This window comes from Aethalodelphis obliquidens, unplaced genomic scaffold, assembly GCF_003676395.1.
Source record: "Aethalodelphis obliquidens isolate GAN/ISIS:26980383/991018 unplaced genomic scaffold, ASM367639v1 scaffold4, whole genome shotgun sequence".
NCBI lineage: Eukaryota > Metazoa > Chordata > Mammalia > Artiodactyla > Delphinidae > Aethalodelphis > Aethalodelphis obliquidens.
In genome coordinates, this window is record NW_020837948.1 from 12286249 (window position 1) to 12305406 (window position 19158).

Consider the following 19158-nt stretch of genomic DNA (forward strand, 5'->3'; position numbering starts at 1 on the left):
TTATTTTACGAAAGAAAGTTAAATAAGAATACCCACATAGTTTACTGTTTAAGATGACTTCACTTACATCACTATATGAATTTTCTGAAGCCTTTACAGCCCATGTGTTTATGACATAGAGAAAGCACCACATGTGCTAGGAGCTCTCTGAAGGCCATGCTTCAGAACCATCTTTCTCAAGGGAGCCATCCACCCCAGAATCAGAACTGCCCAAGTAGGACTGACTATGTCTATTGCAGGTAGTCCCGGGTGACTGTGATATATACCCTAGTTAAAAACCACAGGAAAAAAAAAAAAAAAAAAAAAAAACCACAGGCACAAGTTTCTTGAAAGCCTAAACATGCACATACCATATGACCCAATCCTTCTATTCCTATGAACTTACCCAAGAGAAATGAAAGCCTATGTCCCCAAAGACTTGACACACTACTGTTCACAACAGCTTTACCTGCAGTAGCCAAAAACTGGAAACAATCCAAATGTCCATCACAGGTGAATGAATGGGTCAACAAATTACAGTGTATCCACGCAATAGAATACTACTCAGCAATAAAAAGAATTGAAGTATTGATACATACAGCAACATGTTTCAAAACTAATTATGCCAAATAAACAAAATCAGACAAAAAAGAGTACAGTATGGTTCCACGTATATGAAATTCTAGGAAATGCAAACGAATCTATAGTGACAGAAAGTAGATCAGTGATTGCCTGGGACCTAGTGGTGGCAGGGAGGGAACTTTGGGGGGTTGATGGATGTATTCATTATTTTTATTGTGGTGATAGTTTCATGGGTGTATACATACATCAGATTTTATCAAGTTGTATACTTTGTGTTGTACATATGTGTTTTATATATATATGTGTGTGTGTATACATATATACAGTATAATTATATATATATGTGTGTTGCTTTTTACAGGTTAATTATATTTCAATAAAGCTGAAAAAAATTGTAGGCACAGTGGAAAACTCATGAGCTTTGGAATCAGGCAAACCTGGTATCAAAACACTAACATATTCTAGATATTATGTAACCTTGGGCAAATCACTCAACTTCTTTAGGGTCCTCATCTGAGTAAGTATCCTTTACTAGCATCCTTACCTTGATCACATCGTGCCCCCTTCCATCCTGGGCTGCAGTAACAGGTCCCGGTGATGTGGTCACAGGTGGAGTTGTTCAGACAGTCACATATCTGGCGACAGCCATAGCCATATGTTCCTGCAGGGCACTCTGAGAAGAAGATGAGAGTCCAATGTAGCTCTCCAGCCTTGGGAACCTGGGGCAAGGGTCTTACTGTATGATCTGGTGTGCCTGGAGGCCAGCCCTTCCAGGGGATCCCTGTCCAAGGAGACTTGTACCACCTAGGGTGTCCTAGAGCTGGCTGGTGTGCCGAGTCACGCTGGGACTCACAGGCCAGGCAGCACAGGGCGGGAGACTGAGGTCCTCATCACGGCTCTCGGCACTTTCAGGTTCTATTGTATGTACCCGCCTCCCTGATGGGGGTTTGTAGAGTGTCTGTGGAGCCCCAATGGAGCTGATGAAGATCATCACTAAGGGCAATCTGAGATGACTCCACCAGGCAAAACTATGGGATAGAAGGGGACTACACTGAAAAGTGTAAACTAGAGATGCTTCTTTGAGAACATGTACTTTTTTTTTTTTTTTTTTTTTGCGGTACACGGGCCTCTCACTGCTGTGGCCTCTTCCGTTGCGGAGCACAGGCTCCGGACGCGCAGGCTCAGCGGCCATGGCTCACGGGCCCAGCCGCTCCGCGGCATGTGGGATCTTCCCGGACCGGGGCACGAACCCGGGTCCCCTGCATCGGCAGGTGGACTCTCAACCACTGCGCCACCAGGGAAGCCCGAGAACATGTACATTTTAACTGTAGGCTTTAGGAGCCTCCTGACAGCACATTCTGACTTGGATTAGCTGGGAGCAGGGGAAGAGGGAGAGGGCAAGCTTTGTTAATTTTCTAGGTAAGAACTTCATTTACCACAGAAAGGCTCAAAATTTGGATTTGCAGGTTGAAGACTGAGAGACTAAAATAGTGAGATTTTCATGATGTAAAAACTTGTAAAGGAGTTGGGCATGAATTTCAAAGAATATACTAGGCATGTTAAATGTAAAAATTATCATGACAAAATACTGATGTTTTTTGTAAAGTGAGCAGCAGGGGGCAATGTGCTATTACTATCAGAGCTCTCTGTCAGACACAGGGTTTCTATTTACACATGAGCATTAGGAAAAGTCTCCAAAAATAAGGATATTTTAATTTGATGTTCAGAGTCATCATGGAAGCACTTAAAATGTTTTTATTTAATAAGCCCATAACCATTCTGACATTCAAGTGAAAGTCAGTTTAGAGCCTATTCTGGTTTCTAGGCATATATGTATGTGTATATATGTTTAGACATTTATACACATACACATAATATTTATATACACAAAGCAGCGTGCAGGCAACTGTGGGACTCAGTATCTGTTTCATGATTAAATGAACTAGCAGTGCAAAACTAAAATGGGGCCATCTCTGTCCAGGCTGATTCCTGGATGTCACTCTTGTTATTTACTAGATGGGAGGATAGGTAGATATATTCTAGAGTTTGGCACATAGACAGCCAGGCAAACCTGGCTGTCCAGTGGTGCTGTGAGGTTCTGGGGAGGGGTCGTGGAGGGAGAGTAGTGCTTTGTTGCCAAAGTCCTACTCTGCTGATCAACCTTTCCAGGCCACATTGCTCCTAGAGCCATGTAATCTTTGTTGCATCCTCAAGAGCACACCCTCTGTAAGCAGGATGTAAACATCCTGCACCATTCCTGTCATTTATGGTGAAAGAGTGAGCCTCATACGGCCCTAAGACCTGATTTATTCATCTTGAACATTGAATGAAAGTCACAGAGGAAGGGAACGATAAACTACTTTGAAATACTCAGTCTAAGGCTAATGTTCTTACAGCCCTGTGAGCAGATGCACAGCTGCTGGGGTAGAAATGGAACCATAAGGATGGGGAATTCCAATAGAGTATATGCTCCCTGGGTGGGATTTTTACAACAAAAAAATTGAAGGCAATATATTGTCTGGAAGTCTGTTAATACTCAGATGAGGAGTAGTTAGTGGAAACGGTATAAAAGTACTATCAAGAGAAGGTTGTCAAAAGCATGGCCGTGTTTTCACGGACTCACCCCTCCCCCACGGCGGGGCTGGCACTGGGCTCCCAGCCCCTCTGCCCCGGTGCACCCAACCTGGCCCTACCGAACGCACACCCCTCCACTGCGAGACCCTGGCACTGCCTCTGCCGTGAGGAACGCCTGACTGCCTCTTTTAAAGCTCTGAGCAGCCACATTCCAAAAATAAGAAGGGGAGGGAGAAAGAGCCAGGATGAACAGATGGAAAACTTGAATTCTGTCTTCATCCTTGTAGCCACACCCCCTCCACCCAGAGCGCTGATCAGGTCCTCAGAAGAATTTTGAGGACAAGGACAGCCAGCAAGAATCCCAAGGTAGCGGAGTCTCTGGGAGGGGAAGGAAGTCAACCGCGCTGTTAAGGGACCAGCCATCAGGTGGAACAACCTCAAAGCTGTGGGTCCTGCCTTCGCATCGTCAGGAGTCCTAGGGGAAATAACAGCGCCTAGAGCTGCCTCGCTCTCACACTCACTCTGCTCGCAGTGCTTCCCCATGAAGCCGGTGCGGCAAGTACACTGTCCGGAGATGTGGTCGCAGTCAGCTCCGTTTTGACACTGGCATATCAATGCACAGTCCTTTCCATAGAAGCCCAGGGGACATCCTGTGCGAGAAGGAAGGACAGCAGAGTCAAGAGCCCGCTGAGGAGAAACCCAGCTCCGCCTCCAACATGTTTGTTTGAACCTGAAGGACGCTGAGCCCGTAGAGAGAGAATAAAGAGAATAATGCACATCGCAGCTTCTCACAACAGCTTCTTTGAAGTCCCAAGATGGAGCTCTCGGGAGGAACTTGTACTTCAAGAGCAGGGAGAAGAGCAGTTCCATGCCTGGGGCGGTTTAACCATCGCTGGTATCCCTGGAGGCAAGCTGGTGTCTTCTAACAAAGCATTCCATCAACCCCATGGAAGTCCGGGGACATTTCCTTTCATGTTTTTCAGTCAACTACTAGAATCCTGGACTCAAATTCCATGGACTGAAATGAGTACTTTGTTAAAATTACCTACATGCTTTTACTTATAGTACAGAATGTCTCCAAATCTGCTACTAGCCCTGTCCTCCCTATCTGTTACTCTCTTATGTAATAGTATCTTCTTCAGCAAAGATGTGCGGTAGAATTCTGATCTTAATAAAACCTGCACTTTATATGTGCATTGCTAAAAAAAGCAATAAGCCTTCTTACTGCCGCACAATTTTCAAGACCCAGCCTACTGGGGCCTTTGGGCTGAGAACATGCACAAGCCCTATAGGCTTTCCTGGGCCAGCAGCTGCCCTGCAAGAGTGTTTCAGGGCTCTCTGCCATCAAGAAGACTTCAATGCGGGCTGCTCAACGGCTGTTTCCAAGCATCACATGTGCTTTTTAATCTTCCCTTTTTCTTACAGAAGTTTTAACGAAAGCTCAACTTTCAAGAAACAGAGGCAGAGCATGGATGCCAGCATGCAATGACATCATTTCCACATAATTATCCAGCACCTACTCTGTGCCAGATTCTTTTCCTGCATCCTCTCATTGAATCTTTTCAATAACCCAGAAACACAGGGATAGATATTCTCACCCTATGGTTGGAAACTGAGCCCAAGTCACACAGCCAGCAAATGGCAGGATGGCAGGACTACAATACAAACACGGGGAGGTCTGGCTCCAGACCCCACGTTCTTCCCACTGTGCTGTGCTACTTTTACTTCAAAAGGTTCCCTGATTGAAGCAGGTCCTAATTTTAGAATTATGCACAATAACTTTTCCTTTTTCTTTTCTCTGAAGAGCTGAAAAACTTTCTATATATACAATCTTGGCAGAATGTGTTTGAGACAGCCTCCCTCCTCGTCAATTTTTCCTTTCAAATCACGGCTCAAGGTCTACACCCCCTTCTAGAAACTTCCAAAAGACTTGTTCAGTCTGTTCTCTAATTATGTTCTCTAATTAGTATTAAATAAGAGTTGACTGATTTCTGACCCATCTTTCTTCCTCAGCTCATTTCCGTGATTTAAAATTATATATTATTATTACTGATCACCATAATACATGCTTTCCTGTCTTGCCTCCTTTATTCCACTGAAGACAAGAGGGCAGAGATCAGTCTTCTTATCCCAACAGTACTGAGCTGTGGAGTACTTTGTACGTTATACCCTATGACGCTAAAAACCTCATAGAAGAAGAGACAGTGAAGACATTGTGTGACATAAAATGGAAAAAAAGAACTAGTGGTTCTTAAAGCATGATGCCAGACTGACATCACCCCTTGGAAGGCTGTTAGCAATGTGAATCCTCAGGTCCCACCCCAGACCTAATGAATCAGACACTCTGGGAGCGGGGCCAGCAGTTGTGTTTATCCAGCCAGCCGGGTGATTCCGGAGCTCGCTAAAATTCAAGACCCACAGAATTGGTCTTCTCCAGGAGCACACATTAGGTCAGGCAGTGAGGCTTGTTGTCTTCACTTCCTTTCTAATCACTGCCACTTATCCTAACCTTTGTGCTGCCAGAATTAATGACAGGGAATCTGAGCCATGGAAATAGGGCCTGGAGAAAGGAGAGAAGTGAAAGAAGCTGCACACCGTCACTTATAGCATCGCTCCACCTCAGTGTCCTGATACGACACAGGGACAGCAAACCTGGAACGTGGTATCTCTTAACTGCCTAGAGGAATTTAGATGTCTCAGGGTCACTGGGTGACGAAACCCTCCAAAGCCAGGAACCCTGGGGAGCTCAGCTCATGCATGCGCAGGGCAGGGCCATGTCCCCTGGGGTGGGCCCCCCCTTGGTGAGCCTCCGAAGGCATGCCACTTACTCTGAGTGCAGTAGAGCCCCGTCCAGCCCGGAGTACATTTGCATTCCCCATCGTAGGCGCTGCAGAAGGCCCCGTTGTGGCAGTTGCACGTGTGGATGCAGTTGGGACCCCAATGCACAGGTGGGCAAGCTGAAAGCACAGCATGCATGGAGAGCTCTGTGAGAGTCCTGAGGCCAGTACCCCGAAGAGAGGATCCCACCCGCCTTACACAGCTCCTCGCGTGTGACAGGTCAGCAGTGAGCATAGGGACTGAGAAAGACCATGCTCCACATCAGTCTCAATTCCGATGGTAATGCTGATGGCGACAGCAGCCATCATGACGGACATGGTATTCGTACACAGACTGCAGGGCGAGGTGGGCAGAATAAACATCATTCCAAATTTACAGATTTAGTTATTTAACAAATGCACATTGAGACCTATATATGCCCAGCACTGTTCTAGGCTCAGGGGAGATAGCAGAGAACAAGACAAGGTCCAGACCACCCTCTGAAAGCTTGTAGTTTAGTAGGGGAGGCAGGCAAACCAACCAATCACCCAGCCAGCCAAAAAAATAAGGGCAGTAAGGACTATAAGAAAAAATAAAATGGGGAAAGGGGGACAAGAATGATGGGGGCTACTCCTTTATGGAAGGCCTCTCTGAGGAGAGGACATTTGAGCAGAGACCATATGCACAAGATGGTGTGACTCGAGAGAAGTTAAGGAACCCAAGGTCATATAATTCACCTCTGTGATGTCTAAACCTGCACGTGTCACTCTAGAGCTGTCCCTAGAGGCTTGTTTTAAATGTGAAGGTTCCCATTTGTTTGTAAGACTTGGTTTACTGTAAAAACTCTTAACTGGACAAAGCAGAAAATAGTCAGATTAAATCATTAGGGGTCATCGCCTACTGAAGAGCAATCAGAACCTCAGATGAAGTATCTGTGAAATAACATTTAAAATTATGGGGTAAAATGATTTGATATACCAAAGAAGTACTTTTTATTCATACTAACACTTCAAGAACTACTTAAAAGAAGAAACACAGTTTCTATATGGTTACCCAGTAGGGAATATGGCCCCATGAAGATAATAAATAAATATGAAGTAATTAAAAAATGAAAAAATTTTCTCCCATAATTGTGTGTACCATTTTTGCCCAAGAGCAAGGGAAAAATCATAGCTGACACTTGAAGTCTGGAATGAACTTCTGAATGGATTTTCTGAGTACAAGACCCTCATTTTACAAATGAAGAATCATTTTAGTGAATAAGCAAAGTGCTACCTATTTAGGTTCTTTCCAAGACATGAGTTGGATTTAAATTCGGGACCACTGCATAGAACTCCTACTGAGGGGAAAAAAGCCACTTAAAAATGAAAATAACATATCTTATAATTATTCATATAGTCTTTCTTGATTATTTAAGTACTCATACTTCAATCCTAAAGAATTTGAAAACAAACGTAAATAAATGGTTTATCAGTTGTTCCCAAACAAGACTTACGTTGAGAGCAGTCACTGCCGATCCAACCTGGGTAACACTGACAAGATCTGTCAATGGGGTTACAGGTTCCATTGTTGGTACAGGTGCAAATTCCTGCACAGTTTTTCCCAAATCTGCCACTGGGACACACTGTGAATAAATCATAGGTCAGAAACTCACAATTACATCTCATCTCACAGAACCCTAGACTCAGGATAGGAAATGACTTTAAAGGTCATCAACCCAGCCGTCCATTTGGTAGCTGCCTCTACTCAAGAGCATCCCTCATCCTGAATGAGCTCATTTTTACAAACATCTGAAGCCAAAGACCCTCATTAAGGCAACATAAATCAGGAGACATCACCACATTTCTAGAAATCTTCCTGGCTCCTTGCTCAGGGAGTCAAAATCCTTCCTCATATTGATTTTTCATGGAAGGCTGTTTCCAATTAAAACTGAAAAGTAGCACAGCTCAGAGAATAAAGAGATTGTGCTGGATTGGCAAGCCAGCTTTTCCAAAGCTCAAAGTCATATTTACAGAAGCTGCAGCCACAGCATACCAGAAGGCACCGCTAGCTGCTAGCTGAAGACGCACGTGTCCTTTGGGAAGCCTGAGGACAGGCTGCATGGGGCGTGCTCACCACCACGTATTTCTCCCAAAGCCTGCGCACCCTACCTTCATTGCAGAGGGCGCCTGTGAAGCCAGGCAAGCAGTCACACAGGCCTGTGATGTGGTGGCAGGGCCCACTGCTGTGCACACACTGTGGACACGTCTGGCTGCAGCGATGCCCATAAAAACCAGGGGAGCAGACTGAAAACAGAAAGGAAATAGTTATCTTCCCGGAGATGTGTTTCTCTCTTATTCCACATAAGGATCTAGTTCAAGTTTGAGGTAAAAAAAAAAAAATTCTTTTTAGTGATACTGAGAATTTTCCAAGTATAAAACAACAACAAAAGGAATGAGGGCACTCTTTAATAATGAAAAGAAGCCAGTAAACTCTGAATTGCTTCAGGGCAGGCAAAATGTCTTAGTTCTCTTTATTTTCCCATTTATGGCCCCAATTAGCTCGAAGCTTGGCATAGAGCAGGGGCTTGAGGAATTTTTGTTGAGCAAATAAATTAAATAAATAAAATTCTAAACACTAACAAGGCCCAAATAAATACTTTCAAGCCACGCGTTAATCCTTTATTCTTTAAGAGTCATTTCTGGCAATAAATAGATCTACAGTCAGAATTAAAAGATTGTTCCTCCTCAAAATGGTCCAGGTTAACGACTGTGACTGAAAAGTGAAAAAGCAAAATGCTTTATAATTAGGCGCTTCCCAAGACATTATTTGGATTTAAGTATAGAATGACAGCATAGAACCCTTAATGCAAAAAAAATCATAATCAAAAAAATAGAATAATGTATCTTACAATTAGTCATATATTCCTTTCTTGATTACATTTACTAAAAGATTGAGGGAAATCTTATGGATCACTCCCTAACTCAAAAATTCTGTTGACCAATGTCATCAGCCCCCATTTTGAGCTCTGCAATCCTATTTTCCCCCGAGCACTGGCTTTCAGACTACTAGAAGGACGTATGACTTGCCGCAAAGTTTGGCTGATGTTGACTTCTGGTAATTGAGGTAAGGCCAATGCCAAAATGGTTGAATAAAATAGTTACAGGTCAATGGATTTCTGGAACACCATTTGCAAGATTTAAGGCGGGATCAAGAAACTGATGATGATGCCAACGAGGCAATGAAATCATTCCTGAGAAGAAATGGCTAAAGCCCCATCTGTTAGGTTAGTCCTGAAGGTTGGAAAGAATGAAGCCTTTGGGGAAGGGCTATCGAGTGAGGCCAGCTCTGCAAAGGACAGGGTGACCTACGCCACTCTCCCCTGCCCTCGACTGCAACAGAACACTTCTATGAATTGAGGGGTGGGACAGAGATCAGGATTCTGTACACAGAGATCTGAGAAGGGAAGATGGAAACCGCCGTCTAACAAGACACTTACTTCTCTGACAAGTGGTGCCTCGGAACCCTGGTGCACACTCACAGATGCCGTCATCGGGGGAGCACGAAGCCCCGTTTTTACAGTAGCAGGGCAAGGAGCAGTTGGGGCCCCAGCGTCCCTCAGTGCACACGCTGTCACAGTGGACACCTGAAACAAGGCACACGGGCAAGGCTGAGTGAGAAGCCGTTGGGGCGGGCGCCTGGGATGATAAGTCAGAGACCAGGACCAAGGTCACCGTATCGACTCTGAGGTATCACGGGCAGCAGTGAGTGGGGATGATGCAAGGCTTAAAATCCACTTATACACATCAATACATCATCATATATTGGATCATATATCATGTCGTCATAACATTAAAATAATCACAGAACTGTTTTCTGTGGCATCATAAAGGAGAAGAAATAGAACAGCTTGGTTATACTGATTTTTCTTCTTTAGGAGGAGACAGCAGAGGAGAAGCCCAAGGGCTCTGTCTATTGAAGGCAAAATTTATAAAAAATACTATATCCTTTAGCCTCCGGCAACTTCCTCCCTTCCCCATTCTTTGTTTTTATGGAGAAATGGACAAAGTGTAAAAAGATAAGGTGAAGCAAAAAGTGGTTAAATTGTGTTACGTAAAGAAAATCTTCCCCTGGAGCAAACAAATAAACACAGTCTTAAAATATTTTGAAAATACAGTGTGCAAGACAGAAAGATATACTAATCTGTGCCACGAAATTCCTCTTTAAACATTTAATCTGCCATTGGGGAGACACAGGCAGAATATCACAAATGAAGTTACTCATAGCTGTTGTCTAAGCTATTGATTATTATGAACCCATATGCAGGTGTTTAACTCTCAATCTGGAAATAGAGAAACTTCAGAGTCAGTTATGAGTGAACAAATGCCTAAAGGAAACAAAGAAAATCCAAAGTTGCAAAAAATAAAAATAAAGCCAGGTTTTATTTGAAATAAATGGAAGTTTCTTTTGTAAATCTGTATTCGAAATGCCACAGGGGGCTCTTTCTTGTAAGTCAGAATACTTCACAACTCAAAGAAATGCTCCTTGCATTGAGAGGCAAGAAGAATGAGTTATAATTAGGAGTGAACTGGAGACTGCTGGCCTCAGACCAAGTGAAAACACAGTAGGAACAAGCCCACTCCCACTCTGACGATTCCAGAACACGAACTCCGCCCGCACCAAGGAGGCTGACAAGGCCCTGTTTTGTATTAAAGTTTTTGCTCCTAAATTGATTAGGAGAAAAGTTACCATGGCCCAAACCTTAACACAGAAGCAGCCCCAAACCATAAAGTGAACGTTGCTAACTGGTGGCCAGTCATTTCTGCTGAAATAACTCCACTTTTGACTGTTCCTGTTTTTCTCTATCTGAAAGTCTTCTGCATGGTACAGGCTGTTAAGTAGGCATGAAAAAGCACAGACCTCATTGTGTTTCGCTTGAACTTACAACAGACTGTTATTTTAGCTTGGCTGCTGGCTGAAGAAAGGCAAGCAGGCCTGTTAGAAGCCAATTGGGGTTTAAGTGTTCCTCATGAAATAAAACGTGGAATTTTGGCCTACTATGATATTTTCTTTCTTGAGTTCACAAATATTTGATCTTTCTTTCAAATCTCGTTCGAAAAACTGAGATGGAATTGCAAATGCTATGTTCCCCAAGTGTGCTAAAGCTGCCCCAGAGCCTTAGCTGGTGTTTTGACTCATAGCTCTACTAGGCAGAAGCATCAAACGGATTGAGGAGCAAACCACTTTGAAAGAGGCTGCAAATCTAAAGTTTGTTTTCCAAATTTGAAAGAAGTACCCATAAAGGTAACCCGCTACAGGCTTCACTCTCTATTCAAGTTCAAGTCCTGAGCTCTGATGGTGAGCCAGGACTCCTATTTAGCAGCAGCTAATATGGGACACCTGCTTCATAGAGATCCAGACGACCCTGGCCATTTTGGTTTAGAGCTACCCAGGCAAATCCGAGTTAGGATTTTAAAGAAGTGGAAGCTGAATGATTATCTGGTTAATCTGAAAATCATCCTGAAAATTAGTCCTGATTTTTGACACTTTTTTTGTGGGACAGGCGTTTGCAGGAGGTGGAGATTTAGCCATTTATGGTGATTTAGTTTATCAACTACTTACCAAATCTCTACATGACAATAAATGCAGTTAAGATGGAATACACTTTCGATCAAAAAGCATATGCTGCTTTTTCACATTAGAGATTATCATGATTTATGTATTAATTAGCACATTCTCAATCAAAGCATGTCAAGAAAAATGACGCCAGGGCAGATTGGCAAATCAGAATAAAGTGATCCTTTATTTCATATCTGTTTCCTCTTCTCTAGTAGGTTTGTCCAGCTGGTTAACATAACCATCAGTTACAATCAACTTTATCTAGGTAATTTTCATAGAAGTAACAAGGCCCCTGATATAGCAAGGAGATCCATTGCAAAGATAAGCTTTTTTTCACATGATTTACCCGTCATTTCATTTCCAGAGAATCACAGGGAATTCTAGAGATCATCTATCAAGCCTTCTGTCTCCAATCATATAAGCATATTTCAACAGAACCAAGCTTACATTTAAATAACTTTTATTTTAGGGCTGCAAAGAAGTCTTTCCTTGGCAAGTAAATTATAACAATTCTATTACCAACTTGCTTTAAAAATTCAATTCCTTTTTTTTTTCTCTATCACTAGTAAAAGTGAGTCATCATTTTGCAGATATTAATGCCAAATCTATTTGGAGACAAATATAAAGCATGTTTCAGTCAAGGGGCAACTCCAGGAAAAAAGCATGAAGCTGTCTTTTTTCCTCTTGCTGCACCATTTTCTCCTATTGCTATTCCTCCCCTCTGGACCTCTATGCCCTCCTGTTATCTTTCATTTCATCCTACAGTCAGAAAAAGATAAGATAAATGTATCATTGCTGAGGTGTTATCTTCTCTAGAAAATATTAGTATTTTAAGACAGCACACATGTTAGAAGCCTAAGAAATAAATCTCTAGCTGTGGAATTTCAGGCAGTAGGGCTGACTGAAATTTAGGAGGTAGTACTGAGGTAAGTGCTTCTCTAGGTCACACTTGGTATATGGCCACTGATATGACCTCCATATAGGGCTAACCCTGCAATGAAACTTTCTCCAGGATAGGGAATTGTAAGTTTGCTTTAACCATTTTTGGGGGGGGGGGGGCTGTGTGTTTTGTGTATGTGTGTATTTGTGTATGTGTTTTATTCCTTAATTATTTCCATTGTTCTTATCCTACTCTTTGCCAACCTTGCTGGAGTGCTATAAGACGTCTTTTTCTTTCCTTGTTTGTCAAAGACAGAAAAGAGAATTCAGCTCAATAAACATTCAAGGGATCTAGAAACTGCTGGCTTGCTCGTGAAAGGTTCTCTAAGAAAGACCTCCAATTCTAGAGTGATAATGGCCCCAGAACAGGCATATCCAACCCTGTCTGGGGATCATGATTAGGGAAGGAGTTACCTTGTGAAGGTGGAGGAGGGTCCCAGGCTAACAGAATGGTGGGTGCAAGGTTCATGCCCTAAGAAGTATGTGTCTATCCTTCAGAAATCACAAGTGTTGGGGACAGCTGAAATTGGTGCTGGGAAAAGCAGGAAAGGCAACGGGGCAGCAGGCAGTGGTCACATAGGGAAGAGCCAAGGATGCCATGCTGTGGAGTATGAGCTTCCTCCTGGTGTTAACAGAGACCAGATGGACAATTAAGTAGGAGAGAGGCATAGTTAGATTTGTGCTTTGTAGGAGGGAAGATGATGGTTTGAAGACGATGAGCCTGGAAGAAAGAAGACATGTCAGGTGGCTATTTTGGGTTACCCAAGTAAAAAGTGATAAAAATGACAAGGTCTTGAATGAAACCAATGGCACCTGGGGGCAGGATGAATTCCACAGAGGTGCAGGAGAGAATGCAGATGAAAGACCATCCCCCCGCCCATATTCCATCCAGGGTAGTTTAGGAATTCTGGCAGCTCTGTGAGGGAGAGACGGATGATGCCTGCTTTTGTTCACTGCAGTGCCCAGCACATGGAGGGTGTTAAATAAATGTTTGTTGAATGAGTCAATAAGCACAGTTCCTCTTTCCAACATAATATTCAGAACCATTTTCCAACTGTATGGAGCAACCATATCATTCTTTGCTTCTCCGAAGAAGTTACGAGAAGAGCACTCAAACCAGGAAGCCCAACACATGAATGTTTTGTGTACCTAAAATGGGGACTCTTCCCAGCTAAGGGGGTGGAAATGTCTGCTCTGCTTATTTTGGGCAAGACAGACTTTGATGAGCTTAGGTCTGTGATTTTAAATGTTAGTGCAGATTATAAAGCAATAGAAGAATTATGGGACATCTTAAGGAAATTCTTTTGGAATGTTTATCAATACAGATAGAGGCTTTAATACGAGTTAATTCAGGAAACAACTTCCTACACTATTTGGAAGAAGGAACAAAATCGGAAGGGGATATCTTTAAATTTGCAGGACTCTCTAGTTCAATGGAAGCATTTTTTCCTGATAATATTCTAACACTGATAAGGAGGTCTGTGCGGGACTGTTTTTGCCAGGACTGAGGACAAAGAGCTCTTTGACAGCCTTCACAAGTTGCTAGGCAATGGCTGAGTGATCGTGATAAACTTCAGCTAAGCAGCTCTAAAGAAATGTTCGTGCATTTAATGCCTGATGCATTATGCCCACGGTCTCCACGTGAAATCAGCATTCACTAGGCATTTGTGATTGCATGAATGCAGTAAATAAATCATCTGGGGTGTCATTATTTCCCCTCTCAGAGATCTAACCCAAACTCCTTGTCTTGCTTAATTGTTTATATTCCTCATACAAGTATTGCAATATTTGGGGCGTTAATGAATGAAGGAAATGATTTTGATTTGATGTCTTGTTCCCGAGCAATGAGCTACTAAATATCTATTAGAGCAAAGAGTGAGATTTGTTAACAATCACTGGGCCTGGTGATTATAGGAGAGAGGAACTAAATTATTTAGTCATAACATTATCTCTGCTTTTCTAATCCTCTGGACACCTGAAGCAGAGGCGTATGGCAGTGTAGACAAGTGACTCCCTGGCCTATCCACCTCTGCCCACACAATGCCTTCCCTGAGAGTCATGAATGTCTTCCTGCCGGCCAGGGGCCGGTGCCACCTCATCTTCCTGTTCCTAGCACCGAAGCACTGCGGTTGCATACAACGTGGAGATACTCAATAAATGGTTGTTAAATCAAATTTTTCTCTTTCGATACCATAAACGTTAAAGGAAGAAGGAACTGCTATATTGGTAGCCAAGTTGAAAAAAATCTTGATTAAATAAATAATGTAAATCAGAGATGTTTGTATTTGCAGTGGCAACACAAAACACCAGAGAGCATGGCCCGCCTTAGTCCAGGCCCAGATAAAAGCAAACAGAACGGAATGCCAGGCAGATTAGGGATCTGGAAGCTTGGCTTTTACAACAGCCTTTCTTTTGGGAGGGCGAGCCCCTCCCTCCACCCTCACTTTAGGGACCCCATGTTCTGCTTTTAAATTACTCCCTCCCCCAAGACCATGTGACAGACAGACATATGCATGTGCTAAACATTTCCCACCCTCCTGCCCCAATATCTTAAAGGGTCAAATAACGAGTCATCTGCACTTGTGGCTGATTGGGTGCAAAGCACGTTGATTAAAACTCATGTGCACTTGAATCTGCACTTCTATGTCACTTGACAAAGAAAGTTGGGTCTCCCCTTACTATGACAATTCAGGCATCACCGATCAGTGTCCGAAGCAGCAGCTCCCTTACTCAGCTGGTCAAACTCGGTGTGTGGGGGGAAACTTAGAAAGGGGGACTGTCCTTCTGGAGAGGTGCTGGGACCACTGCAGGCCTGGTTCTGCTTGCTGAAAAGAGTAGAAAAGCTGGCCTCTTCTCATGAAGTTGCCTGCAGTGTTTCCTCTTTCCAGTGCCCCCCTTCCTGGCTGAGCTCAGACGAGCACCCCACCTCTCTTCCTACTCTCCTTTCCCCTCCTCATCATTATCCAAGCCTTGCTAGTCCCACTCTCTATCCTAAGGCTCCTAGACTTTGCTTTGGCATCTTAATCTCCCTTCTCTCAGTTTAGCATTTAACTTTTTTGTTCCGGAATGAATGTATCTCTAAGCCTCCTCTAGTCTTTTGCCACTGGCTATGAGGTTTTCTGTCACAGAAATGTTCCCATGGACTCCAACCTCTTCAATCACTAGAGTAGCAAGGTAGAGCAGAAGCCAACCCACAGATGGGTAATTGCCCCTGCAATTTCCGGGGTAACTTTTTAAATAACAGACAGGGCCAACAGGTAAGGTTGTGCAGGTTGTACACTGCACAAGAGCCCCTGGCTAAAGGGCTGTTAGAGCAGAAATCCAGCTCGTTGCTTTCTACCACCAAGAAGCACACCCTGAGGGAATTCCAAATCTTTTCCAAATTTGTCTGAACGGTACTTTATAGGCTGGCAATGGCTCCATCCTCCTCCTCATGCACCCTCCAGACTGTCATTTAGTAGGTGTGAAGTGGGGATCAGGAATATATGAGTTAAAGGAGTTCCCAGGTGACAGTGATCTTAGCCAGGGTCGGGAACCAGCCTGGAGACTGCATATCCTCCCAGACAGCTGGAATGAAATCTTGATTAGCTGTAACACTCAGCAAAGAGGTGATCTAGCTGACTGAAGTCAGAGCAGAAAGGAAGGGGAAAGAAAAACATCAGCGTGTTTCTGTTTTGGGGAAAAACTTTATAAAGCATATCACTCCACTACTCTGGAAACACACATACACACACACACATACACCTAACTATATTTCACTGACACCTGGAATTTCAGAATAATGATTTTGAAGAGGCAGTCTCATTTTATTAGAGAGAGAGAGAGAGAGAGAGAGAGTGTGTGTGTGTGTGTGTGTGTGTGTGTGTCTGTGTGTGTGTGTGTGTAGCAGAGGTGTGGGAGAAGGAGCCCAGGACACAGCCTATATCTTGTTGATGTTTCATTTTTTCCCATTTTTTTAATGCAATCTGCCTCTGTTTGATAAAGTAACCTATTGGCTAAACACATCAATAAATTAAGGTTTTAATTAAAAACATATAATAAAAGTGCATGTCTCTTCTTTTGAAAAATGCTACATTTCTTTTGGAAATAGTATCTGGGATGTCAGATGCAACTTTTGGTTAATATTTATGGTAGTACATTTTGAAAACTTATTTTATGACTAGGTAAAAATGGGACTATCAATTATAGTAGAAATAAATAAGAGTCTTGTTTCCTTTAAGAAAAAAGACTGTCAAACATTAGAAAAGAGAGTGAAGTTACAAGGATGGTGATGAGCCCCTTGGTGAGAAAGCAAGCTGACCTCCTCAGCATATCATGTCAGTGCCTGACTTTCTCAATGTGGGTATGTCAGTTTCTTTGCAAAGAGGGATAAAGGTCTCTTGACCCTTCTTTCTGGATCCATACTCCTTGGCCAGATCAGCCTCTCCCCATCCTCAGCAGCTGAGCACATTTGGTGCCTCTACAGTATCTTGACGATTTGGTCGAGGGAAGAGCCCAGGTCCCTGTGTTAGATTTCATTGATTCCTTCACAAAAGCCTCCCTGTCATCCCACATACTTGCTACCGTCTCCAGCGATTCTCAACATTTCACCTACAGCAATCTCCACAATAAGGAGGAAGGAAAAAGAATCACTTGCTTCCCTGGACTGAGGTTACTTATTTTGCCCCAAACCTGATATCTAAAGGAAAAGCAAAGCTTTCTTCCTATTTTGAAATGTCTTTATGAGGCACTTACTCAAAACAAGTATGTAATGAAAAATGATGAGTCTACCCAGTTTTGACAATGAAATGGTGTTCTGTGTACATAATACAGAGTCTACTCTTCTTTCCTTTTAGAAAAATAAGCCAATTCTTGATCCAACTGTACGGTGTTTTCCAGAACTTCAGGAACTTTCTTTTCCTCTACATATGTTTGCTTATACAAGTGTGTTCTGTTGAGTGCAGGGGATGACTGCTCTAAAAAATGTCTCCCAGCAGTCTTAGATACTTACAGACCAACAGCCCATGCAGAAGACCCATAGGAATTAAACACTGGAGCCATGAAGCAAAGAGATGGTGGGCAACAAGTGATAGAACAAATGAAGCAGCAAAACTTCCTCCCCTTTGGAGAAGCAGACCAGTCACAGATGGACAGAGGATTACAAGATTATGTTGTGTGGGGCTTCCCTGGTGGCGCAGTGGTTGAGAGTCTGCCTGCTGATGCAGGGGACACGGGTTCGTGCCCGGGTCTGGGAAGATCCCATATGCCGCGGAGCGGCTGGGCCCGTGAGCCATGGCCACTGAGCCTGCGCGTCCGGAGCCTGTGCTCCGCAACGGGAGAGGCCATAACAGTGAGAGGCCCGCATAACGAAAAAAAAAAAAAAAGATTATGTTGTGTGACAAAGCCACCGCATCCCCACAGGAGCTCCACAGGTCTAAGGCCAGATGGGATCATTTGTCTTACCCCATGACCCAGACTATGGAATGTAACTAACACATTTTCTAGCTGGCTTCAGGCTAAATCATATCTCTTGCTTTTCTCATGTATACTAGCACACGCTTTTCACAGGCTTGTTCTAAATCATCAAAGCAGGTGTATACTTGATCAATGACTGTTGTGTTCAGGAACATCTCACATTTCCTCTATATTCATAAGACAAAAGTAGATTTGGTGGAGTATGGCCCAAAACAAATGATGTGACTTCTCTGTTAGTTAAGTTCTGAATTTGCCAGGGGGCTAAAATGCTATTTGCTTCACTGTGGTCTTTGAGAACTTAGTACTGGTCACTACATTTGAGAACTTCAAGAACGCTGTGAAGTCACAAAATCTGGTTTAATCCCTGGAGGGATGTAGTTTTAACATTTAGTAATTAAGAGCCAAACAGAAACATGGGAAGGTGGAATTTCACATTGGGAAGTCAGTTATCTCAGCCTTTGCAAGTCAGGGAGGAATCAGAGGGCCAGGGAGTCCTTGTTTCTGTGGGTAGCTCCTATTGACAGAAAATGAAGTCTATTACACAAGCCTTGACCTGTTTCCCAAGGTAGCTCTCAAACACTAGAAATCAAGCACACTACAGTTTTTCTCAGTTTACTCCTGCCAGAAGCCAAAGAAGCTCTCAACAAATTCCAAAGGGCTGAGAGACACCACTGCAGAGGTTACTGTTGGCCTCCTGTGTTCAAGGATCTGAAGACTTAATATTGATAAGTTGGCAATATTACTCTCATGGATCTATTTATTCAATCCTCTTTAATTTTACACCTTGTTTCTTTGCAGGAGCTAACATGCTGATCCTAAAATACATATGGAAATTCAAAGGACCCAGGATAGCCAAACAATCTGGATAAAGAAGACCAAAGTTGGAAGACTCACATGTCCCAATTTTAAAACTTTCTACAAAGCTACAGCAATCAAAAGAGTATGTTACTGACATAAGGATAGGCATATATATCAATGGAATAGAAATGAGAGTCCAGAAATAATTGCTGTCACATTTATGGTAAATTGCTTTCTGACAAGGATATCAAGACAATACAGTGGGGGAAAGAATGTTCTTCTCAACAAATGGTGTAGGGACAACAGGATATTGACATACAACTGAATAAATTTGGACCCCTACCTCACACCATATATAGAAACAAACTCAAAATGTATCAAAGACCAGAATGTAAAAGCTAAAATTATAAAATGCTT

The 19158-nt window shown here is 43.1% G+C and overlaps 1 protein-coding gene across 1 annotated transcript in view; it reads right to left on the bottom strand.

Annotated features, from left to right (window-relative positions):
* The window catches only part of MEGF10 (multiple EGF like domains 10), a 366625-nt gene that overhangs the window by 12408 nt on the left and 335059 nt on the right, over positions 1-19158 (bottom strand). The window contains exons 16-21 of the mRNA XM_027098843.1: positions 9431-9577; positions 8103-8237; positions 7448-7576; positions 5964-6092; positions 3657-3785; positions 1106-1234 (exon numbers count right to left, since the gene is read on the bottom strand). Of these exons, the coding sequence (XP_026954644.1) occupies positions 1106-1234; positions 3657-3785; positions 5964-6092; positions 7448-7576; positions 8103-8237; positions 9431-9577 (798 nt within the window). The remainder of the gene's footprint in view (positions 1-1105; positions 1235-3656; positions 3786-5963; positions 6093-7447; positions 7577-8102; positions 8238-9430; positions 9578-19158) is intronic.